This window comes from Symphalangus syndactylus, chromosome 23, assembly GCF_028878055.3.
Source record: "Symphalangus syndactylus isolate Jambi chromosome 23, NHGRI_mSymSyn1-v2.1_pri, whole genome shotgun sequence".
In the NCBI taxonomy this organism is placed as follows: domain Eukaryota; kingdom Metazoa; phylum Chordata; class Mammalia; order Primates; family Hylobatidae; genus Symphalangus; species Symphalangus syndactylus.
In genome coordinates, this window is record NC_072445.2 from 46,242,269 (window position 1) to 46,268,778 (window position 26,510).

A 26,510-nucleotide genomic window follows, 5' to 3' on the forward strand; every position below is an offset into this window, starting at 1 on the left:
AGCCATTAATCTCTTTAACTCTGTTTCCTCACCTGTGAGATGGGGAAATAATAGTACCTGCCTCCCTGGGTTACTTTGATTATTAGGTATGTTAGGATGTTTAAAATGTGAAGAACAGAGCCTGGGCCTAACACGTAGGAGGTACTTAATGTATATTAGCTGCTAGCATTATCCACAATTATTCTACTTGTTCATTGAGGTTTTAATTTTAACAATCCTATTTTGAATTTCCAATAATTTTTCTTATTCTCTGATTTTTCCCCCTCATTTGTAGCAGCCTATTTTTGTTTTATGGAGGCAATATCCTTTCAAATTTTTCCAAAGATATTAATTACTATTTTAATTATTGATATTAATTGTGGTTTAAGGTTTTCTTTGTTCCTTTAATCTTCTCTTTGTTTATCATAGCCTTTCTCTTTCATGTTCTTTTTTTTTTTTTAATTTCTCAAATGTCTAGCAGTCCTTGGTTGCCTATTCCTTTTGATCTGTGAGGGGCTCCACTGATCAGGATACTTGGCTGCTTTCTCGCGTAGCTGTCCACTCATTGATTCATGTGAGGCTTGCTGTGGCATTTGAGTGCATGGCGGGGAGGTGTCTGGTCAGGTTTCCCTCTAGTTTGTATGGGTGAGCGCTCCCCAGGCAGCCACTGGAAGGAGAGCTCTGCCCTAGAGGTGTGGTGCTTTGGAATAAAGTAGATTTCATTCCAGGGCAGAGCTGTGCGTCCGCAGACTCTGTTGACTCTCCTTTTCTCTCAGGCCCAGTTCTGCCACCAGGGCTCCGTGGAGGTAGATCTCCGTCTCTTGAGAGAGCAGTTCTCTGGCTTTAGCTTGAGATTTGTTTTTCGTTTGGTGATCACCCCAACGATTGTGCCTTGGCCAGTTCTGTCTCTTTGCATCCATTGGCTCAGGGCTTGGAGCTTCTCCAGTGCTGTCACCAAAAGTGCCATTCTTCCTTTTTCTAGGAAATGAGTTTCCTCTCTTCCTTTCCAGTCAGTGCCATGCCATCTGCTTTCTATCTTCCAGGAATTCTTTGACATGATTGGTCTATTAACGATGTCCATTCTTATTTTCTAGTGTTGCTATGGTTTATTTTCTTTTGTCTGTTCTTATGTCCTGTTTGCCTCCCCTCACTGCTTTTCCCCCCAGTGAGACTATGCACAGGAAAGAGGAGAGCTGGATGTGCATCTATCTGCCATATTGAACTAAGTTTTCTTTTTTATTCTGAGTTTTCCAAGATTTTCTTAATGATGCCAATTTCCTCCCAGATAGATTAATATGAATGTATTTTTTGTGTGGGCTGTGTCTCTGGATGTCCCCTGGAATTATGGTGGTTCTTGTTTCCATGATCTGCCTCTTTAGAGAGCTCAATTCTCTCTTTAATGAACACTTGGGGGCTTGGTCTGTTGCTACAACACCCTGCTTCTCTCAAGCTTCAATAATAAAGTGAGTGTGTTAAGGAACTATGAGTAGAGAACCATAAGATAGTTGCCCATCTCCCAAATATCTCCCATACCATCATCTGTCAAAGGCACCTGAAGTACCTTTTTGTCTTCAGCAATCTCCATATGAAAATGCTAACATCCTAAGAAAGAATAAGACCTTAAGGCTTAAATAAGTAATATCAGCCAACACCTTCATTTGGAAGCCTGGGTTTGTGGAAACACAATGGAAGGGAGATGATGGGAGGATGAGGAGGATGTGACAGGGACTCCCTAAAAAGGGAAGTAGGTGTAACTGTATGCTTCTCAGTTTTCTTCTGTGCCCACCCTGGCTGATAACACATAGTTTCTGTTTCTCATTTTGAATTGGCAGTAGGCAGTCAGCTGCATTCCTAGGCATACGGATGGGTGCTATTATAGAATGAATGTTTGTGTCCCCCAAAATTCGTATGTTGAAGCTCTAACCCCTGTAACTATATTTGGAGGTAAAGCCTTTATTGGAGGTAATTAAATTTAAATGAGGTCATAAGGGTGGGGCCTTGATCCAATAGAGTTAGCGTACTTCTTAGAAGAAATGCCAGAGTCTCCCCCTCTGTGGCTGCCCTCACCAGAACTGACCTTGTCGGACCTTGATCTGGGACTTCCAGCCTCCAGAGCTTTGAGAAAATAAATTCTGTTGTTTAACCCGCTGACTCTATAGTACTTTTTTTTTTTGTGTGTGGAAGCTTGAGCAGACTAATACAGTTGTCTTTAGGGAAAGATTGAAGATAGAAAAAAAGCAAAAACACAAGTATGGGGCCAGGAGCAGTGGCTCATGCCTGTAATCCCAGCACTTTGGGAGGCCGGGGCAGGCAAATCACCTGAGGTCAGGAGTTCAAGACCAGCCTGACCAACATGGTGAAACCCCGTCTCTACTAAAAATACAAAAATTAGCCAGGCGTGATGGTGTATGCCTGTAATCTCAGCTACTTGAGAGGCTGAGGCAGGAGAATCTCATGAATCCAGGAGGTGGAGGTTGCAGTGAGCTGAGATCACGCCACTGTACTTCAGCGTGGGTGACTGATCGAGACTCCATCTCAAAAAACAAATTATGAAAACAATTTGTTTTTTGTGTTTTTAAACAAAAAACACAATTATTAATTGTTAGCATTTCCTTTTAAAAAATAAAAATTGAAGGGGCCTCATGTTTGGGATCTTCTTAGCTAAGATTAAAACCAAACTCTGGAGTGCCACAGTCCGGGCGACAAAAATGATTTTTTAAAAAATTCGTGAAGCAGTTTTGCATACTTTTTTCATGTCTGAATATCAAGTTCAGGAAGCTTGACTCCACAACTCCCGACAAATATTGGCAAAATATATTGAAAATAAATTGCTAACTTATTTTCAGTAGTATATTATTGACCAAGGAAACACAAAACAGGATTTTAGGCCAATTAATCCAGCAGTGTTAGAATGAACAGTGAATGGGAGCCATGTGATTGTCATTTCAGATGGTCGGCACTTTTTAGTCAGGCTGGAGCTATATTTGGTTTGCTCTGGCTGAAGCAGCCAGGGAATTGCTATAGTGTGATTTGCACCCCTGCTGCGGCAAAATATGGCACTCTCAAGATCAGAAGACACTATTTTATTTTAAGTTTCTCCCCCTTGCACCTTAAGGCCTCTCTGCAGATGTATGTGACTAGGTGAGACATATTCATGGAATATTTTGAAAGTAGGCCGTTTCCCCCCTCGTACATTTTCACTCTTTCTACTCAAGTTCATCCCTCAAGCATGAACATTCCTTTTCCGTTGCCACTCACTCTCTTGGTGGTATTAACCAGTCTTGTGGCTTTGAATACCAGCTACGCAATGATGCCTCCCAGTTTATGTCTCCAGCCCTCTCTCCTATGAACCCTGGACGTGTTTATCCTATGGCCTATTCAGCAGCTCCACTTAGATACCTCTTGCATTTGGAGAACGGCAACTCCATTCTTCCAGTTGCTCGGAGTCATCTAGGACTCTTGTTTTTGTGTCACACCTTACATCTTATCCATCAGCAAATCCTATATGCTCTACTTTAAAATAAATCAAGGCTCTGACTCCTCAGGGCCTTCACTGCTACCACCTTGGTGCAAGACACCTTCCTCTCACCTGGATTATTGCTGAAGCTGCTAACTTTTCTCTCCATTTCTGCCTTTGACTGCTACGCTCTCTTTTCAACGCAGAAGCTCAAGGGAGCTAATCCTGAAACATTTCCAGTCTCATGGTGAAAGCCAAAGATCCTTCATACTAACCTATAATACGGCCTCCCATTGTCCCCGTCCCTGACCTTCTAGTGCTTTCCCTTTTCTAGCGATGCTGACCTTCTTGCTGTTCCTGCAATACACGGGCACATTCCCCCACTCAAGCCTTTGCATTTCTTTTTCCCTCTGCCTGGGAACTCTTTCCTCTCAGCTGTCCACATGATTCACTCCCTCATCTCAGTTCTAAGTCTTTGTTCAAATGTGACCTTCTAAGTTCACAAATTCTCTCTTCAGCAGTGTCTAATCTGCTATTTAGCCCATCCATTGAGCTTTTAATAGCAAAAATCTTTTTGTTCTTAGAAGTTGTGCTTGGTTATTTTTCAAATCTGCCAGGATCCTTTTTTTTTTAAGTCTTGTACCTTGCTACTACTACTTCTTTTTTTTTTTTTTTTTTTTTTTTTTTAACATTTTAAGCATCTCGTTTTATATGTATATGCCAGAATTCCACTATCTGAAATCTTTGGGACCTAATACTCTTGTCTTTCTTTTCTGTTGCTTTTCTTTGTGTTGCCTGTGTGTTTTGTACTTTTTGTGTGTTTTTGTTGTTGTTGTTGTTTGGAGGTGTTTTGTTCTTTTGAGACAGGGTCTTGCTCTGTTGCCCAGCCTGGAGTGCAGTGGTGTGATCATGGCTCACTGCAGCCTCAACTCAGGCAACTCTCCCACCTCAGCCTCCTGAGTAGCAGGGACTACAGGCGCACACCACCATGCCTGGCTAATTTTTTTTTTAAGTTTTAGTAGAGATGACATCTCACTATGTTGCCTAGGCTGGTCTCAAACTCCTGGGATCAAGCAATCCTCTTCTCTTGGCCTCCCAAAGTGTTGGGATTATAGCTGTGAGCTTTTCCACTTGGCCTGTAATTTTAAATAGTAAGTTCTGGTTTGTCTAGGTTCTCTCTGGGGTTGAGAAAAGTTCTTCCAGAAGGAATTTATAATTGCCTCTGCTAAGTACCTGTGGCACTGACAACTCAGGACAACTTTAAGTTAATTTCTTCCCCTGGGGTTTATTAAGCCAAACTAGTAATGAAAAGCCAAGACCAAACTTATGTGAAGCAAACCTATAGTTGCCAATTCTTGAAGGAGAAGTTTATCTGTATACAGAGCCCAGTGGCCAAATTTTTTTTCTGGTCTACCTTTCACGAACGAGGTTCTACTTCTTTTATTTATTTTTATTATTTTTATTTTTATTTTCCTTTGAGACAGAGTCTCACTCTGTCACCCAGGCTGGAGTGCAATGGTGTAATCTCGGCTCACTGCAACCTCTGCCTCCCAGTTTCAAGCAATTCTCCTGCCTCAGCCACCCAAGTAGCTGAGATTATAGGTGTGCGCCACCACATCTGGCTAATTTTTGTATTTTTAGTAGAGACAGGATTTCAGCATGTTGGCCAGGCTGGTCTCGATCTCCTGACCTCAGGTGATCCACCCACCTCAGCCTCCCAAAGTGCTGGGATTACAGGCATGAGCCACTATGCCCCGCCAAGGTTCTACTTCTTTAGGGTTCCTGGCTTTATGAGGCACTTTTGCTCCTACTCCCCACCTTGAGTGAGCTCAAGGCTCTGACTTCCGTCCTCTGTTTATCCATGAAACTCACATCTCTCTGTTGTATAAATCAATGCTGTGTCTGGCAGTTGCAGCTTCGCTATCAGCTTTCTGGTCTGCTTTCTAGCTCCCTCTTTGTTTTGGGCCTTTGGGGATATCCTTTATTCTCGTGTGAGTACAGCTAGGTATTTAAAAGCATATTTATTACATTTTTCCCATCAATCTCAAGATTTTGCCACATTGCTGTTTTACTAGATACAGAAATCCAGACTTTTTCCACTCATGGATAATACTGTGTTTTCTGTTTATAAGCTGTATTTTTCATATAATACTGTATCATAGACATTGTATCATACCATTAAGTGCTCTGCTCCTAGATCATTTAAATGCCTTCATTGTAATTCATTGTAGGGATAGCCAATAATATTTAATCATATCCTAATATTGGACATTTGAGGTTCCACTTTATTATTAGTAGTATATATTTTTAGTTATTACGACTGCATTTATTAAATGTAAATGGGTGTTCCTTATTATGAGATTATATCCTTCCTACTTTTGTGATATTAAATATCAACTTTTAAATGAAATATTGGTAATAAGGTTTTTAAATTTGCTTAAATATCTTTACTTGACCATCCCTTTAACATCCCCCAATTTTTAAAGTCCTTTTTGAATTCAGCATTTTATTATTAATTTAATTCAACATCATTATTTCTTTATAATATGAGTGATGAGTTTGACTTACTGAGAAACATTTTATAGTTTTATTGTTATATTTGGAAACAAATAGTGATAGATATATAGAAAACTAAGAAGGCAACCAAATGAGAAATTTATTAACTAGAGGTAAGACAAAAGTTTTTAAGAGAAAGATAGATATGTGGTTCATTAGTGAGAATATTCAGAGTTATAATAAAGTAAACCCTGTAGAAAATAAAAGTTGTTTTAAAAGTCTATACTGCATTCTTATGGGTTTTTAGAAAATAAGCTGTCAAAAATAACCAGGCCGGGCGCAGTGGCTCACGCCTGTAATCCCAGCACTTTGGGAGGCTGAGGCGGGCGGATCACGAGGTCAGGAGATCGAGACCATCCTGGCTAACACGGTGAAACCCCGTCTCTACTAAAAATACAAAAAATTAGCCAGGCATGGTGGTGGGCGCCTGTAGTCCCAGCTACTCTGGAGGCTGAGGCAGGAGAATGGCGTGAACCCGGGAGGCGGAGCTTGCAGTGAGCCGAGATCGCGCCACTGCCCTCCAGCCTGGGCGACAAAGCGAGACTCCGTCTCCAAAAAAAAAAAAAAAAAAAAAAAATCCTCAATTTTCATACCAGTAATTTTTGTAAAGCCTTATATTTAAGCAATATTTCCAAGGAGTATTAAAACAACATACAACAGAGTCTTTAATACCTGCAAACAATGTCTTCTGTGGAAGGGTCTGGAAAAATTCACTTTGACGACTGTCTTATTGGACTTTCAGTTCTAGAAAGCACTACCTTCTTAAAAGATAGATGTTCATCTTGCTTACCAGAGAAACTCATATTTCTGATTATTTTTTCTTAAGAGGGACTCCCTCTGATATACTGACTACAGATGGAATTGAACAATAATAGAACCGTGAGAGAGAAGTAGAGAAGGGATGATGTGTGTATGTGTCTGTGTGCAGCATGGTAGGAGGTGACTAAGTCTTCATCTTTCATAGTAAGATGCAAAAGAGAATGTTTGAAATGGAAAGCTCAAGAAATAGTGATATAAATTATCTTTTAAAAGGTGGAGGCAAGTAACAGAAAGAAGAGCTGAAAGTGTTGAAGGTGGTATATCTTCAGAGTAGGTCTTGGGGCTGGGGAGAATAGGCATGGAACTGCTGTTTTGTAACACTGCTTGCCTTTAAAAGTGATTAACTTAAAATATTTATAGGGCATATCACATTATCTAGAGTAAAAACATATAAAAACATACTCTGTGGGAGGTCTCTTTCCCACCCTTGTGTCTCACCTAATTTCCCTTTTCTTCCCCTCCACACATAATCACTTCTCTTTGTTTTATATTCTTCTGTATTTTTTTTGCAAATAGAAGCAAATAGGATATACAGAAATAAATATCCTCCTTTCTTCTTCATAAAGGTAGCTTACTATAGTCACTGACTTTGCTTATGTTTTTTATTTAATATCTAGAGATTTCAATAATACCAATGTGTATATAAAGCTGCATAGAATTTCATTACCTGGCTATATCATAATTTGTTAAACCAGTCTCCTGTCAATTGACATTTAGGTTGTTTCCAGTTTTTTATTATTATTCATAATGCTGTAATGTACATTTGTCATTTCACATGGATGCAAATAAGTAAAGACCAAAGTAAAAAGGCTGTATAATGTAAATTAATGTAATTGTTTAAAAATTCATTACAATTAACTTTGAATACTATATATTATAGTTCACTTTTAATTATTCAGGGGATTTATCAATCATTTATTCATTCATACATTCATTGAATAAATTTGAGCTCTTACTATGTACTAACCCTTCCTATAGTTCCTGGGGATATAGTTGCAACCAGACAGAGCCCCTTGCCCTGTGGCTTACAATGGGATGTATGGGAACCAGGAGACAAGATGCTGAGTGATGATGACATAGTGAGGTCACTTGGCAGAGAGGAGAATGACAGCGAGGGACTGGCTGGTAAAACAATGTCATTCACTCTGCTACACCTAACTGCTTGGATTCTCTATAATAAATATTTATTGCTTTTGTAAATTAGAAGAAAACCCAATTGATTTTTTTTTTTTTTTTTTTTTTTTTAGTGAAGGAGAGAGACACATATGCAGCATAGCATAGGGAAAAAACATATTCTGTGATGTCAGACATACCCAGATTGGGTCTAATTCTTGGATACCTTAGCCTTTCTGAGCTTCAGTTTCATCATCTATAAAATGGGGACAGTAACGTGTAATTGTTTTTTTTCCTCCAAAGGATTAAAACTAATGGATGTAAAATGCCAGGAACATTACAGAATGAATGGTAGTTTCTACAAATGTGAATTACAATTTTTATACATAGTTGCACTTGTGGTGATAATCTAGCCTTGGGACTTGTCTAGAGGAGGGAGCAATGACCTCAACTTGGAGGCTGTGTTTGAGAAGCTGAGGAAGGCTGCATAGATAACTGGCTTTTGAGCTGGATATTTCCAGGGTATGGGAGAGAGCACTGGGCGACTGGGAGGTGATAGAAAGAAGACCAGGAGGAGAAGAGAAGGGCATGGAGACACAGTTGGGAGCATTTGCTTCCTCTCCCAAGGCGTCTGTCCTGGCATATGTCAGGAATTGCTAAGGCTGGCTCCTTTCAACATTTGAATCAATCTGTGAAACATGCTCGCAATTCATCACAGTCTTAGCAAACCTGCCACGGGGTATCTTGGGGTTGTTCTTAGTTGACCTGCATTTATTGGTCACAGCTACTTTTCTGAAATCAAAAGCAAACTCAACTGCAGTGAAATGGAAAGAGAAATTTATGAATAATATATTTCCTCCTATTATCCACAGGATAGTTCTGGGCAAGCCTTACCAAAAAAACAAGGCAGTTAAGAAATAAATATCAGATTCTGGCTATGTTGAATCCTGGCTGTCACATACAGGATTTTTTTTTCATACACTCAGCCCCAGCTGAGATGAAAGCTGTTAGCCGGTTCTGAAAAATAATTTGTCTCAGAGCAGCATGGTAATTCCATCTCTTTGAAATAAAGGTTACTCAATGCAAAAAAATTGAAAATTAAAATTAAAATCCATTCCTTTTGTTCAGTGGTTTGTTTTCTAGGTCTTTCCCTCATTTTGTTTCTTTCTTTCCCTCAAATGATCTATCTGTTCCTCCTTGTGTTCTGTCTCTTGTTAACCAGTTGTTTGTGCTTACATTAAGTGATTTCAGAAATCAGTGGGGATTCAGGATATGGACTGAAATCTGGGTTGAGCTGTTGCTTCTAGGAGTGAAGTGTAAATGTCAGCTCTTTCTCTTTATAGTGTTTGTAGATCTTCTGGGGAGAGAAATACATGAGCTGTAGTTCTAAATGGGCTGCCCAGGGCACATGGGCATTTTCTCATAGTTAGAGTTGCCAGACAAAACACTATAATAATGTCCCAAATATTGGAGAATAAAAAAAATTATTCACCTGAAATTCACTTATTACCTGGGAATCCTGCACTGTATTTTCATTTGCTAAGTCTGCCCACCCTGCTCATCCTCCATCCCTCTCTGTGTTATGCACAGATTCCCTTCCTGCATTTAACCTAGGTCTTTTCTTACTGCTCTCTGGCGTTACTCACTCGAAGCTCTTAATGCCGAGTAGATGTAAGCTCTCAGTGACCAAAAGTAAAGGCAGGAATGTTAAATTTATTTTTTTAAATATTAAAAACATTCACATAATTCACAAAGTACAAAAGGCGATTTGTTTTTTTAAAAAATTCTCAGCCGAGGCGGGCGGATCACGAGGTCAGGAGATCGAGACTATCCTGGCTAACACGGTGAAACCCCGTCTCTACTAAAGATACAAAAAAAAAATTAGCCAGGCGTGGTGGCGGGCGCCTGTAGTCCCAGCTACTCTGGAGGCTGAGGCAGGAGAATGGCGTGAACCCGGGAAGGCGGAGCTTGCAGTGAGCAGAGATCGTGCCACTGCACTCCAGCCTGGACGACAGAGCGAGACTCCGTCTCAAAAAAAAAAATTCTCGGCCGGGCGCAGTGGCTCACGCTTGTAATCCCAGCACTTTGGGAGGCCGAGACGGGCGGATCACGAGGTCAGGAGATCGAGACCATGGTGAAACCCCGTCTCTACTAAAAATACAAAAAATTAGCCGGGCGTGGTGGCGGGCGCCTGTAGTCCCAGCTACTCGGAGAGGCTGAGGCAGGAGAATGGCGTGAACCCGGGAGGCGGAGCTTGCAGTGAGCCGAGATTGTGCCACTGCACTCCAGCCTGGGCGACAGAGCGAGACTCCGTCTCAAAAAAAAAAAAAAAAAAAAAAAAAAAAAAAAAAAATTCTCCATGAGCCCTCTCTCCCCTCATCAGCACAGATGTTAACAATTTTTTGTGAATTCTTCCAGAGATATTTTATACATTTTCTAGCAAATTTATGTTTATATTTTTCCCACCCCATTCCCTTTCCCACAAGAGGCGAGTACTGTATATACCATTCTGCACTTTCTTTCTTCACTTAACAAAAGGTGTTGGTATATAAAAGTACACGAAGAGCTTCTTTACTAATGCAAAGTATTTCATTTTATGACCAGACCGTAGTTTATTTAATTGATTTTCTGCTGACAAACATTTGGTTGTTTCTAGTTTTTCTTTCTTTTTTCCATCTTTTCTTTTTCTTTATTTTGTAGACAGGGTTTCACTCTGTCACCCAGGCTGGAGTGCAGTGGCACAATCTGGGCACATTGCAGCTTTGACCTCCCAGGCTCAAGTGATTCTCTTACCTCAGCCTCCCGAGTAGCTGGCATTACAGGTGGTGCCACTATGCTTGGCTAATTCTTTTATTTTTTGTGGAGATGAGGTCTCGCTGTGTTGCCCAGGCCTGCCTCGAACTCCTGGACTCAGTTGATCCTCCCGCCTGGGCCTCTGAAAGTATTGGGATGACAGGTGTGAGCCACCATGCCTGGCCCAGACTTTTTCCATATGTGACAATCTCTTAGGTAAAAAATGGCATCTCACTGTTTTAATTTGCATTTTTCTTTTTGTGAGTAAATTTGAGCATCTTTTTTTCTTTTCTTTTCTTTTTTTTTTTGAAACAGAGTCTCACTCTATCACCCAGGCTGGAGTGCAGTGTGATCTCAGCTTTCTGCAACCTCTGCTTCTTGGGCTCAAGTGATCCTCTTGCCTCAGCCTTCTGAGTAGCTGGGACTACAGGTGCGTATCACTATGCCACACTAATTATTTTTTTTAAGGGATAGGGTCTCCCTGTGTTGTCCAGGCTGGTCTTGAAATCCTAGGCTCAAGTGATCCACCTGCCTCAGCCTCCCAAAGTGTTGGGATTACAGGGGTGAGCAACTGTGCCCCTGGGCCTGAACATCTTTTAATGTATTTCAAATGTGCTTATATTTTCTTTTCTGTGTTGTGTCTGTTGGTAGACTTTTTCTATTGAATTTTTATTAATTTGAAAGTACTCTTATGTATTAGGGAAATTATCGTTTGTCTGCAATGTGAGTTGCAAATATTTTCCCAGTTTGTTGTGGACACTTTTACTGTGCTTATGGTGATTTTCCATAAACATTTAAAAACTCCATATATTTTATTAATGGATACAATTTATCCATATTTTTCTTTTCTTTTTTTCTTTTTTTTTTTTTTTTTTTGAGACAGAGTCTTTCTCTGTCGCCCGGGCTAGAGTGCAGTGGCACGATCTCAGCTTACTGCAACCTCCACCGCCCAGATTCAGGCAATTCTCATGCCTCAGCCTCCTGAGTAGCTGGGACTACAGGTGCCCACCACCATGCCTGGCTAATTTTTGTATTTTTAGTACAGACAGGGTTTTAGCATGTTGGCCAGGCTGGTCTCGAACTCCTGACCTCCGGTGATCTGCCCACCTCGGCCTCCCAAAGTGCTGGGATTACAGGTGTGAGCCACTGCCCCTGGCCTGGAATGTTTTCATTACTTAAAAAAAAAAAAAAAAGCAAAAACTCTGTACATCTTAGAATTTACTCCCCATTTTCTTCCAATCTCCCAACCCTGAACAACTACTTTTGTCTGTGTGGAGTTGACCATCCTGCATATTTCATATAAATGGAGTCATATAATATGTGGTTCTTCCTGGCTGGCTTCTTTCACTTAGCATAATGTTTTGGGTTTTGTTTTTTTAGTATATTTTCAAGGTTTATCATGCTCTAGCATGTATTAGTACTTCATTCCTTTATATTGCCTATTAATATGCCTTTACATGGATATACCACATTATTTTTATCCATTTTTCAGTTGATGAATGTTTGGGTTGTTTCTACTTTTTGGCTATTATGAACATTCATGTACAATTTTTTTTTTTTTGAGGCAGGGTTGGCTTAAAAAAACCATAGGCTCAGCCTATGTTGCCTGGGCTCGTCACAAACTCTTGGGCTCAAGCGATCCTCCCCGTTCAGCCTCCCAAAGTGCTGGGATTACATGAGCGAGCCACCCTGCCAGGCCTAACTCCCGTATCATGTACACATTGTTTTGTGGCTATATGTTTTCATTTCTCTTGGGTATATACATAGGAGTAGAATTGCTGGGTTATATAGTAACTCTGTTTAACTGTTTGAAGAGCTACCAAATTATTTTCTAAGTGGCTGCACTATTTTACATTCTCACCAATAGTGTATGAGAAGTCCAGTTTCTCACATGCTTGACAATGTTTTTAATTGTCTTTTTTATTATAGCCATGCTAGTGGGTATGAGGTGGTATCTCATTGTCTCTCTGACTTGGATTTCCCTGATTGCTAATGATATTCAGCATATTTTCATGAGCTTATTAGCAATTTATGTATCTTTTTTGGAGAACTATCTGTTCAGGTTCTTGTTCATATTTAAAAGGATTTGTCTTTATTATTGAATTATAATACTTTTTTGTATATTTTAGATACAAATCCCTTATTAGATTTTTGATTTGCAAAAATTTCATCCCATTCTGTGGGCTGTCTTTTCACTTTCTTGATGGTGTCCTTAGAAGCACAAAAGTTTTTCATTTTGGTGATGTCTATTTTATCTATTTTTTCTTTTATCGTTTGTCCTTTTGGTGTCATATTTAAGAAACCATTGCATAATCAAAGTTCATGAAGATTTACACCCATGTTTTCTTCTAATAGTTTTGTAGTTTTGGCTCTGATATTTGGGTCTTGATCCATTTTGAGTTGATTTTTGTATATGTTGTGTGGTAGGGGTCAAATTTTATTCTTTTGCATGTTGATATCTGTTTGTTGTGGCATCCTTTGTTGAAAAGACTATTCTTTCCCCATTGAATTGTCCTGGAACCCTTGTCAAAAGTCAGTCTCATAGTTTCTTACAGTGCTTTTATGGGCTTGTGCTTTTCATTAGAAATTTATTTCAACACCTGTAAAAGCTAAAAAAAAAAAAAGATGAAGAAATTTATCTTGGTGCAGGGATACAGCTTAGCATTTTTTTCAATTGCTACCTGTTTCTCCAATACATTTTATTTAATAACCTACCTTTTCTCCACTGATTTTTTGTTTTGTTTTGTTTTTTGAGACAGAATCTCACTCTGGTTGCCCAGGCTGGAGTGCAGTGGCATGATCTTGGGTCACTGCAACCTCCTCTCCCGGGTTCAAGCAATTCTTCTGCCTCAGCCTCCCAATTAGCTGGGATTACAGGCATGTGCCACCATGCCCGGCTAATTTTTGTATTTTTAGTACAGACGGGGTTTCATCATGTTGGCCAGGATGGTCTCGATCTCCTGACCTCGTGATCTGCCTGCCTCGGGCTCCCAAAGTGCTAGGATTACAGGTGTGAGCCACCGCGCCCAGCCTTTCTTTTTTTTTTTTTTTTTTTTTTGAGACACAGTCTGGCTCTGTCATCCAGCTCTGTCACCCAGGCTGGAGTGCAGTGGCATAATCTCAGCTCACTGCACCCTCTACCTCCCAAGTTCAAGCAATTCTTGTGCCTCAGCCTCCTGAGTAGCTGGGATTACTGGTGGCTGTCACCACACCCAGCTAATTTTTGTAGTTTTAGTAGAGATGGGGTTTTGCAATATTGCCCAAGCTGGTTTCTAACTCCTGAGCTCAAGCAATCCACCCGCCTCAGCCTCCCAAAGTGTAAGCGGTTGGCTCACAGGCGTGAGCCACTGCACCTGCCCTTCTCCACTGATTTGACATGCCATTTTTAATCATGTCCTTTGGTCTTGGAAGTATTTGGATCCATTTATTGGATATCTGTACCATTCAGTTATCCATTTTTGCACCTGTACCATCCTCTTTTAATGATTTTTTTAAAAAAAATATATTTCATTATATGGTAGGACCAGTTTTCCCTCAATTATCTTATTTTTCAAAAACTTTTGGCCTTTTTTCTTAATTTTCCCATGTGCACTTTAAAATTCATTTTTTGTAGTTTTTCATTCACCTAAATAAAAATTCTGCCAGCATCGCCGGGCGCGGTGGCTCACGCTTGTAATCCCAGCACTTTGGGAGGCCGAGGCGGGCAGATCACGAGGTCAGGAGATCGAGACCACGGTGAAACCCCGTCTCTACTAAAAATACAAAAAAAAATTAGCCGGGCGTGGTGGCGGGCGCCTGTAGTCCCAGCTACTCGGAGAGGCTGAGGCAGGAGAATGGCGTGAACCCGGGAGGCGGAGCTTGCAGTGAGCCGAGATTGCGCCACTGCACTCCAGCCTGGCCGACAGAGCGAGACTCCATCTCAAAAAAAAAAAAAAAAAATATTCTGCCAGCATCATTTTAATTAATTTAGGAAACACTGATATATTTATGATATTGAGTCTATTTGTCCAAGAACATTTATTCATGTTTTCCTCCATTTATTTAAGATTTTTCTCCATCTATTTAAGGTTTTTTTTGTGTTCCTCAGTAGCATTTTATTTATTTATTTATTTATTTATTTATTTATTTATTTTTCCCTCAGTAGCATTTTAAAGTTGTCTTAAAATAGATACGCAAATACCTTCTTAAAGTAAGCCTTAGGTCTTCTATTTGTTGTCTGTTGCTGTTGCTATAGTCCTCTGTTATGTTTTCTGTATTTTCTATTGCTATAGTCTTCTGTTACATCTTCTACCTAGTTGTTGTTAATTGTTAGAATTTGAACAGATGTGGATATAATTTCATATTCTGTTTATTTTTTAAATTGTTTTCTCCTTGAGACTTAAATTGGCATTTAAGCATCTTTTTTCTAGTATGCTGCCAATTACTTCATTCACAGTTGGGGACCGCAAAGTTATTTGGCATGGAGAGCAGCAATTTTGAAATCATGTCATTTTAAAAAATGTTTTTAACTAAAGGAACATATTTTTATTTAAAATGCATACTTAAGCATTCATTTTTTTAACTAAAATTGTTAATATTAGTAGATGAGAAATAAGTAAAACCTAGAAGTATAAATGTATCAGCTTATGTTTTAAATTCATTGCTTTCCTCAGGAAGTTTACAATTTAGTTGAAGAGAAAATATACATACACCTAAAAAATTAATTGCTTGTATAAGGAAGCATATGTTAGTTACCATATAAATGATTTCAGAATACAGGGGTATATCTGCCACTTTAAAAATTATTAGATTGTCATTTGGCTTTATAGTTTGCATTGTCCGTAAAGCAGCCATTACTCTCTGTAGGTGTCTGCTTTGATCTTACCTGAACCAAAGTATTTTATAACCCATAAACTGGAAGAAAAAAAAAATAGTGTCACTTATCAGATAAAATTAGGTCTGGCTTTCTTTCTTTTCTTTTTTTGAGTTGGAGTCTAGCTTTTGTTGCCCAGGCTGAAGTGCAATGGCGTGATCTCGGCTCACTGCAACCTCTACCTCCCAGGTTCAAGTGATTCTCCCATCTCAGCCTCTCAAGTAGCTGGGATTACAGGCATGCGCCACCACACCCAGCTAATTTTTGTATTTTTAGTAGAGATTGGGTTTCACCATATTGGTCAGGCTGTTCTCAAATTCCTGACCTCAGGTGATCCACCTGCCTCGGCCTCCCAAAGTGCTGGGATTACAGGCGTGAGCCACCGCACCTGGCCTGGCTTCTTAGAAACAAATGTTCAAGATAAGCAGTGGCTTAAATGAGAGAAAAGTTTATTTTTTCCTCAAGAATTCAAGGGTTGGCTGTCCAGGGCTGGTAGGCAGTCCCACGTCTTCAAGGACCCAGCTCCTTGCATCTTCCCAGCACTGGCTTGCCTTCTCAAGGCCTCTGTGTAGTCCTAGATGGCTGTGGTGGCAGCAGACCTTGTTTTCTGTTCTAGGCAGCAGGAAGAAGAAAAGATGAGGAGGACAAAAAGAGCTTCCCTCAGAAGTTTTATTCAGCAGTTCCTTTTCTGTCTCTTTGACCAGTGTATAATCACATGACCACACTAAGCTGCAAAGGGTGAGGGGAGGTTGGGAAACGTAGTCTGTTAGCTGGGTATTCTGGGGCCCCAGATAATTATGTGAGTTTTATTACTAAGGAATAAATGGAGAATGTTCACTGAACAGGCAGTCTTTGCCACAGTCACCTTCATCTTATCCTTGAGCCTCATTCTCTGCATCCCTGACCTTCATCCCTCCTTTGTCCATGTCCTGGCACAGGAAGTGTTCCATCAGTACTTGTTGAATACCTTTCTGTGCTTTGCCCATTTCTGGCCCCATCTCTGGGCTCACCCCATTCCCACATCTCATTCATTCTCTGACACCAGTCCTGAGCCTTACCCCATCTCTGAATCAGTGATGTCATCACCGTCACCCAAAGAAGGGAAAGAATTCAGCTGGGGTGAGGCTTCTCAGATGGCCTAGGGGTCATGCATGACTGGAAGCCTAGAGAAGGAATGAGATTGAGGAACAGGATACGGCCAGCAATATGAGGAGTCAGAAATATCCATTCTGGCCAGGCGCAGTGGCTCATGCCTGTAATCCCAACACTTTGGGAGGCCAAGTTGGGCAGATCACTTGAGGTCAGGAGTTTGAGGCCAGCCTGGCCAACATGGCGAAATTCTGTCTCTACTGAAAAGTACAAAAATTAGTCAGGCATGGTGGCGGGCATCTGTAGTCCCAGCTACTCGGGAGGCTGAGGCAGGAGAATCACTTGAACCCAGGAGGCGGAGGTTGCAGTGAGCCAAGATCGCACTACTGCACTCCAGCCTGGTGATAGAGTGAGACTCTGTCTCAAAAAAAAAAGAAACATCCATTCCAACATCTCTCAGTAATTTTGTTTAAAAACCTATGTCAGGGCCGGGCGCGGTGGCTCACGCTTGTAATCTCAGCACTTTGGGAGGCCGAGGCGGGCGGATCACGAGGTCAGGAGATCGAGACCACGGTGAAACCCCGTCTCTACTAAAAAATACAAAAAATTAGCCGGGCGCGGTGGCGGGCGCCTGTAGTCCCAGCTACTCGGAGGCTGAGGCAGGAGAATGGCGTGAACCTGGGAGGCAGAGCTTGCAGTGAGCCGAGATTGCGCCACTGCACTCCAGCCCGGGCGACAGAGCGAGACTCTGTCTCAAAAAAAAAAAAAAAAAAAAAAAAAAAAAAAAAAAACCTATGTCAGAATGACCATGTTAAAATATCTATCTTCTATAAAAATGAAATCTATAAGTGTATTTTATTAATACAAAGGTAAGATGTGTTCAGTTTAGAAAAAAATAGAAAATACAGAGCAGAAAAGAAGCAAAAAAGGAAAAGAAAAAAAGCATGTATTATTCTCACCAGTTTTCACCATGGGGGGACATTTCCTTTCAGATCTTTACATGTATACAATTGATCCATGCAGAGTTTATGGAAGGATATATGGGCTTGTACTATTTATAACATTTTGAACTTGTGAAGCCTTATTTTAAAAGTTCTATTTTGTCACTTGATTAAACTTTACCTTTGATCAAAATTGTTAAAGAGCTTGACAGGCTTTCTATGTAAATTCTTTAAATATTTTCTTCCCTTTTAACGAAGACAGAAAACTACAGTGAGGTGGGCAAAAGGCAAGCAGCAGGAGAGAGCATGAGTCCATCAAGAGAACTGGGTCATGCGGAGACTGAATAATAAGTAAGGAAAGTCTTAAGCAATCCAGAGTGGAATGGACGAACTTCACAGAACTGGCAAAGTGGGTGGGGATGCCACAGTGAAAGCTTGAGGTCTTGAGTATAAAGACTGACTCTGAAACTCAGCATCCTTTCCTGTAAAATGGGAATGAGAACTCCTAACTCAGAAACAGTTCCTACAAGTAGATCAAATAAGATAATATATGTGAAGGATTATTTAACCCATAAAGTACTAACTATGTATTTAAACAGCAACACTTGGCTGGGCATAGTGGCTCATGCCTATAATCCTAGCACTTTGGGAGGCCAAGGCGGGTGGATCATCTGAGGTCAGGAGTTCGAGACCAGCCTGGCCAACAGGGTGAAACCCTATCTCTACTAAAAATACAAAAAGTAGCTGTGCCTGGTGGTTGGCGCATGTAATCCCAGCTACTTGGGAGACTGAAGCAGGAGAATCGCTTGAACCCAGGAGGAAGAGGTTTCTGTGAGCCAAGATCATACCATTGCACTCCAGCCTGGGTGACAAGAGCGAAACTCTGTCCCAAAATAAAAACGAAAACAAAAACAAAAAAGCAACACTTAAAAGCTATTAGAACTGAAGGAATTTTTGATAACATCTAGTCCATATGCCTTTTAATGTTGAGGAAATGGAGACGCATTGTCTTCTTACATTAATGTACCCCCCAAAAAAGAACCTTAAATATGGTATTGAGAAGAGGAAATGCTTTTTATGCTGAGCACCTGTAATGTTTGCACTGAGATAATGACAATAAATTGCTTTCCAGGTACAATATGGTTGTGAAAGTTGTACCTTGCACAACCAAAGGCATTCACCAAAGGGGCATGGGATTGGGAATTTGGCTTATAGTTCATTTGCCAAACTGTGTTCCTTCAGAGCAGTATCTTCTCTTAGAGCTGCCTTTTCTTAATTTGCCTGAAGGTACCATATGGTACGGTGGAGGCCCAAATCTTTATCCATGGGATTCTTGACCAGTGGTCCCTGGCTGATAGCAGTGATGCTATTCTGGGCCCCAGCACCTTGGGCAGCTGAATAAATGTCATTTCTGGGAAGCCAGTTGCTCTTCTCTTGCCCTTTGGTTAGGGAGTAGTCAGTGGCTGCAGATGGAAGATGGCCAGTCTTTCCTTCCACCTCCCATCTCTAACATACTTTCCTCACTGGAAGCAAAGGGAGTTATTGGTGGCAAACCTTGCAGAACCAGGTATTCTGCCTCTAGAGTTTTAGGCATGAATGAAATGCTTACTGTTTTCTTTCTCCATTTTACCTTATCAAAGCAGGTGTTCTGATGGCCTCAGGTCCGTTGTACTGACACAGAGGTGTTACACCCACCTCCTGACCTTACCTTAGCTCACCTTTACTCTGGTTCCTTCCTGTCCCTGGGTCTAACTCAGCCCATCTCTGGACCTTAAAGGCCCTTTTCACCTACCCAGAGCATGGCCAGTGATGGTGTTAGGCTAGGCAGCACCTGTGCTCGGTGTGGTTGATGGCAGTCCCCTACGTGCAGTTCAACGGGCGGCACTCTCGTGATTTGAGTTGTTTCTCGATTAAACTCAAAAACAAGGCCCAGAACTTCCAGACACCATCTTAAGCGAATGTTATGTGTTTGATTTTGTTTGCAGGCTCCTGTCCTTTCTGGTTATTTCCTGCCCCCACTAGGCTGCCAGAGAGTTCTTAAATAACTGACTGGAGACATCTGTCGGGGTGTTTCCCTCTCTTTTTCATCCCTACAACACTTATACATTTCTAAAAGTACTGCAGTACTTCTGAAAACAGGGGTGAAGAAGAGTCTTATCCTCCTATAAGGTTTTATCCACACATCCTCTGTGTAGAGGGAGGAGGAATGAAGGGGTGAGTGGGAGAGACTGGTGTGAACTGGAACTAAAATCTAGTTTATTGCAACATACCATCTTGCAACTCACAGCGGGATTCTGACACCACATTAGGAAACCTTATCTAGGTTTTTTGAACATGAACTTGTGTGTTTCCTCCTGGGAGCCTTTGTTATGTATTTGAAATAAGCACTTGGAGTGCAGATCCAAGTCCAGACTGCCTTGTACTGGTTCTTCTACCTTGGGCAAACCAGTTCACTTTTTTGAACCTCAATTCTATCATCTAATGCAGAGATAATAATATGTCTGGGTTGTTGTGAAGATCACACTGAGAAAGTACCAGGCAAAAAAAAAGTGCTTATATTAACTAAATTCAATGAAATGTAAGATGCTAATAATTGTATTTAATAAAATACATGATTATTTTAAATACCACTAAGGAAAAGAATGCTGTCGATTAAGCCAAGATTTATCACTTTCTTCTCACTTAGAATGTTTAAACAAATTGAAAGAGATTGAGGGGGTGCTTATTTAGACAAATTTTTATCATATATCATTCTTGTGCATATGTAAAAAGGAACATATAACTGACACATGAAGGTATTCCTAAATTTTCTTCCTGCCCAATAACTTGCCAATGCAGTTATTGATACCTGTTGGTTTTCCACATATTACCTGTGTGCCATCATGAGCTTTGGGGGATGCAGCATTTCTTTTTCTCTTTTTTTTTTTTTTGAGACGGAGTCTCGCTCTGTCGCCCAGGCTGGAGTGTACTGGCGTGATCTCGGCTCACTGCAAGCTCCACCTCCTGGGTTCACGCCATTCTCCTGCCTCAGCCTCCAGAGTAGCTGGGACTACAGGCGCCAACCACCATACCCAGCTAATTTTTTTTGTATTTTTAGTAGAGACGGGGTTTCACCGCGTTAGCCAGGATGGTCTCGATCTCCTGACCTCGTGATCTGCCCACCTCAGCCTCCCGAAGTGCTGGGATTACAGGCGTGAGGCACTGCGCCCAGCCGGGATGCAGCACTTCTTAAGAGAGTGCTTCATGTTGTCTTTGGGATGTTGTTCCAAGCCTCTGACTCCAGTTCTGCACAGCTGATGTGCATGCATAAACAATGCCATCCACTTCCTGCCTGGCACGTGGCCATCTGCAACTGTAGGACATCCTGATATCAGAAATGGTAAAATGTGAAAATATTTGTGTGTTAGAATTCATGAAATATAGGCTGGGCACGATGGCTCACACCTGTAATCGTTGAGAGGCCAAGACAGGCAGATCACTTGAGGCCAGGAGTTCGAGACCAGCCTGGCCAACATGGCGAAACCCTGTCTCTACTAAAAATACAAAAATTAGCCGGGTGTGGTAGTGTGTGCCTGTAATCCCACCTACTTGGAGGCTGAGGCACAAGAATCACTTGAACCCAGGAGGCGGAGGTTGCAGTGAGCCAACATTGTGCCACTGGACTGCAACCTGGATGACGGCGCAAGACTCTGCCTCAAAAAAAAAAAAATTATGTAATACAGTAGTATGATTTATTCCATCATTATTTCATAGTTTTAGCTTTGAGAGCCTGGATATAAAAGCAGACAATGGCCAGATCAAATATAAAATAGAACTTTGACAATCCACAGCCCAGGAAACCAGTCCCTTATCTACAATAAGCAGCCTAGGAAGCCAGCCTGCTATAAGTCAGACTTGTAGGAAGCCAGATTGCTATCTCTAAAAACAATCCTGGAAGCTAAACAGTAACTTCTGTAACAATCAGCCCCGAATGACCAGGACTTGATTAATAACTAATGGCTTCCTTAATTTTTATCCCTTCTTCCAACTTTGGACCAGTCAGAGAAAGCCAAACATGCCTCCTAACCAATTACATAGGATGCCCCACTTCTAGTGAGCCGCCTGCAGCTTCCCCCTGCAACAGCCTCCAATTAGAGCACACCTGAGGCTTTCTCTTTTTCTGCTATAGTTTTCCCACTCCTCTGCCTGTCTGAGTCTCTGCCAAAAACAAGTGATGGTGGCTGACTGCCTTTCTGTAACAAGCTCTGAATAAATAGCCTTTGCTTTTCTCATTTGATTGGTCCTCGTTTATTTCCACAGCTTGTAAGGAGAGTAAGCGTGAAATTCTTTGGCTCTTCTTAGGAACTATACTGGCTATTTGAACAAACGCTCTAGGTGGATGTTTGCCTGGGATGTGGCTCTGTGATGTGACCAGGACAGGCTTCCTACTGACATGAATGAATGATAGAAATAATTTTGGATGTTTCTACATTTACCTATTCTTTTCTTTCTTCCTCTTTTATGTTTTTTTCCTTTGAAGTTCTTGAGGCCAAATCTGGCTCCTAAAAGACATCAAAGGAAGCTTGCACCAAACGCTCTTCAGGGCCGCCTCAGAAGCCTGCCATCACCCACTGTGTGGTGCAGAATGGCGCCCCCGACAGGTGTGCTCTCTTCATTGCTGCTGCTGGTGACAATTGCAGGTAGGGAACTACTACCCTGGAGATACCCGTGTTGGGCTTGAGTTTCTTGACTAGTGTAAGCAACTCAGATCAACCTGAGGTGAAGGTGCTGTTGGTTTGCTTTTCAATGTAATTATTTTACAGGTAAAAGCATGAAAGGCAGACCTCATGCATGAGTGGTTTTCTGTAAACAGGAATTTAAGTTTATTTTTATCATGACTATTCCATGGGAAAATAAAATCACATTTCATATATACTAGGAAAACTTTGTATATGGAAAAGAATTGCATACTAGATCTGGCTGGAAAGGCCAGACCTCCTTTTATCAGAAATCTTTATTTTCATTATACTCAGTTTGCTTATGGTGGATACACATGGCAAAAAAATCATTGGTGAGCATCATTTAAGAAGACCCATGAGTAGGCTGGGCTGGCTGAGCCCATTTGAGTATACCAAGGATTGAGGGTGGTAATATGACTAGAAAAACTGTTATGTACAGTTTGTCAAAATGTAACAAAGCCATAATGAAGATAACCTTAGCGAGACCCTTGTTAAAATGCAGTTTCTCATGCCACACTCCAGACCTACTGAATCAGAACTCCTAGGGTTGTGGCTCTGGGACCTGGGTTTTCAGCAGCACCTGGAGATGATTCAGAAGCACCCAAATTTTGGGCAGCACCATTCTATATGATGTGAGGGCCACTCCAGAAAGTATTGCCATTGGAAAAGCCCTGTCATGACTTGTAGATCACTTACTCCCCTCCATCCATCCATCTTATTAAACTCATTGCTGCTTAGCGTGTAAGAAAAAATGTCCCCTTATTCCATCTTTAATATACTCTAGAAAATACCTTCATTAATGTTTTAGATGATGTCATTAATGTTTAGAGACCCATATTTTTCCCTTGCAAATCTCTACTTTTTCATTCCTTTTTGCCCTTTTCTTATGAGGTGTTCTCCCTTAATTCAAAATATCAATTCCCGAGTTACTGCATCCCAATAAATGTTATTTGCAATTTGCTTATCTTCTTTTTTTTTTTTTTTTTGGCAGTTGGCAGAACTAGCTGAGGGTTTATTTTGGAAAAAAACCAATTGAATTGTTTTGTGGCTGGAGGCATGGGCAAGAGGGATACCCCAGGCAGGATGCCCCGCGAGTGGGCTGAGGGTGAGGGCTGAGCCTCAGGTGGGTCTCCTGTTCCCTATGCTCCCCTGCACAGTGGCCTCCCCAGGCTCTGGGGCAGTCACAGGAGGGGGTAGGCTGGGAGGGGCTGCTGTGGCCATTCACTTGGGCAGAACATCAGAGGACTCAGACACCAGCTTCCTATCACAAATCTCGATCTTCTTCACAACCATGGCCCTGAAGGAGTTGGTGCTGCTGAAGGAGCTGGAGCACCCACCAGAGCCAAAGCTGGAGCCCAGGCTGTAGCTGAGGCCAGGGTTTGTGGGGCCTCCATAGGCTGAGCTCAGCTCACCTGAGTAGCCACTGGTGGTCTTCGTATGTATATTCATGTTCTGCATCCCAGACTCCAGCCAGCTCTCCTCGCCCTCCAGCACCTTCCTGTAGGTGACAGTCTTGATGTCCAGGGTTGGCTTGATGATCATCAGCTCCTAATACTCATGCAGCTGCCATGCCATGTCCTGCATGGCCCACTGCAGGGTGGCCTCCAGCTTGGACAGCTTGGCATTGGCATCCTTAATGGCCAGCTCCCCATGCTGCTCGGCATCCACAATGGTGGCCTCTAGGGAAGCCCTCTGGCCTTTGAGGCCCTCAGTCTCAATCTGGAGCCAGCTGATATTCTGATTCATCTCAGAGATCTCCGTCTTTGTATGATGCAGGTCATCCCTGTGCTTCCCAGCCAGCGCCTGCAGTTCCTCATACTTGACCTGGTGCAGGCTCTCAGCCCCGGCCTGGCTGTGGTTGGTAATCTCCTTGTACTGGGCCTTGACCTCAACAATGATGCTGTCCATGTCCAGGGACCAGCTGTTGTCCATGGACAGCACCACAGATGTGTCCCAGATCTGGGACTGCAGCTCCTAGATCCCCTCTAATACAGCTGCCTGAGGAAGTTGATCTTGTTATTCAGCCCTTCCAGGCGAGACTCCTCCAGCTTTACCTTGTTCACGTAAGCTTCATCCACATCCTTCTTGATGAGGACAAATTCATTCTCCGTCGCTTAAATTATTTATTTATTTATTTTTTGAGATGGAGTCTCACTCTGCCACCCAGGCTGGAGTGCAATGGCATGATCTCGGCTCACTGCAACCTCAGCCTCCTGGGTTCAAGCAATTCTCGTGCCTCAGCCTCCCGAGTAGCTGGAATTACAGGCACCCGCCACTATGCTCAGCTAATTTTTGTAGTTTTAGTACAGACAGGGTTTCACCGTGTTGGTCAGGCTGGTCTTGAACTCCTGTCCTCAGGTGATCCACCTGCCTTGGCCTCCCAAAGTGTTGGGATTACAGGTGTGAGCCACCGCGCCCAGCCTTCTGTAAAATTATTGATCTTGTCCTTGTACTTGTTCTTGAAGTCCTCCACCAGCCCTGGTGTGTTGCCAAACTCGGCCTCCAGCTTCAGCTTTTCCTGGCCCAGCGTGTCCAGCTGCTGCCGAAGGTTGATGTAGCTCTTGAACATGCAGTCCACATTCATCCAAACTGTCTTCTGCTGCTGCAGGAGGCTCCAGCTGGTCTGCAGTACCTTGTTCTGCTGCTCCAGGAACCATACCTTGTTGATAAAGAAGGCAAACTTGTTGTTGATGGTCTTGACCTGCTCCTTCTCCTGGGTGCACATGGCCTGGATGTTGGGGTCCACCTCCAGCTTAAGGGGGCTCAGCAAGCTCTAGTTGACTGTGACGGCTGTGATGCCCTCCATACCACTGGTCCCGCCATAGCCTCCACCCAGACCCATACTGGTGCCCAGGCCACCTTGGAAGCTGCTGCTGCTGCCCACTCAAGAGAAGCTCAAGGAGCTGATGCTGGCACCAGACCCGCTTGTGTAGGAGTGGCTGCTGAAGGCCCAGGGGCCAGAGGTAGACATCTTGTAGGACTTATGGGTCACCTTGATGGACATGGTGGAGGCAGGAGGGCTGAACCAGGTGGAGATTCAAGACAGTGCAGATGCTTCTAGGTGCTTTTTTTTTTTTTTTTTTTGAGATAGGGTCTTGCTCTGTCACCCGGGCTGGAGTGCAGTGGTGCCATCATGGCTCACTACAGCCTCAACCTCCTGGGCTTAAGTAATCCTCCCATGTTGGCCTCCCAAAGTGCTGGGATTACAGGTGTGAACTATCACACTCAGCCTTCTCTATCTTTTTTACCTTTATAAAGGCTAACCAGTGATTTTAGTAATTTGTCAACAATCATCAAGTAACTAGTATTCCCACAGATTGGGCTAGGATTTATAGAGCGTACAAACATAGGCGACAGGTTCCCTGGTCTCCAGTTTGATAGAATAGCTTTCTAGAGTGTCTCTAATAGATTCTGAAGTAATTATGGCAACTTGGAGCAAATGAAGAATGATTTAGTTGTTGGGAGCCCCACCTTCTCAAACTTCTTTATTTAGCATTAAGATCTTTGCTTTTAAGGTATGTATATCTAAACAGCCCCCATTCAGGTGATTTTTTGCAGAACAAAGGAATGGTGCACTCCAGAGGTGTGCCAAGGAATCCACCACCTCCAGCCACACTGCAAACTGCCCTAAGCTTTGAGTTGGAGGCTTCTGCCTTACAAAGGTCTCCTTGCCTCCTTGTGACAGTTTGCTTCCCTGTCAATTTATCCACCATTAAAATAGCCTGTGAGACTTAAAATCAATTAACAATAAAACAAAGACATGATGCTATTTTGTAAAGTAAACCTGTATAATTGAATTTTATGTGAGGAACAAAGTATTTTAAATAATATAAATATAATGTAGAAGAATGTTTCTGTTAAGTAAATGGAGTGAAACTGTATGAAAAAATAACAAATGGAGGGAAGGGTGCATGGATAGGTGTAAGAATCTCTGGATGGATGAGTGGGTGGATGGGTGGAGGGGTGGAGTGATGGATGGATGAGTGAAAAGGTAGAAGAATAGAAAGATGGATGGATGGATGGGAGGATGGATGGATGGATGGGTGGATGGATGGATGGATGGAAAAGTAGAAGGGTAGATGGGTGAGTATGTGGGTGAAAGGATGGATAGATGGATGGGTAGAAAGGTGGAAAGACAGGAGGAAAGACGGGTGGATGAATGGAAGGATGAGTGGATGGAAGATGAATGAGTG

The 26,510-nt window shown here is 42.1% G+C and overlaps 1 protein-coding gene and 1 pseudogene across 2 annotated transcripts in view; one reads left to right on the plus strand and one right to left on the minus strand.

Moving 5' to 3' along the window:
- Positions 1-26,510, plus strand: part of KIAA0319 (KIAA0319 ortholog) — an 89,750-nt gene that overhangs the window by 10,172 nt on the left and 53,068 nt on the right. The window contains exon 2 of one of the 2 annotated variants that reach the window (XM_055263635.2): positions 22,119-22,278. In XM_055263635.2, coding sequence (XP_055119610.2) covers positions 22,119-22,278 — 160 coding nt within the window. Of the gene's footprint in view, positions 1-22,118; positions 22,279-22,672; positions 22,701-26,510 lie in introns of those variants that run through there. The other variant, XM_055263636.2, reaches the window with a different exon arrangement.
- On the minus strand, positions 23,492-25,327 carry LOC129473292 (keratin, type II cytoskeletal 8-like; annotated as a pseudogene).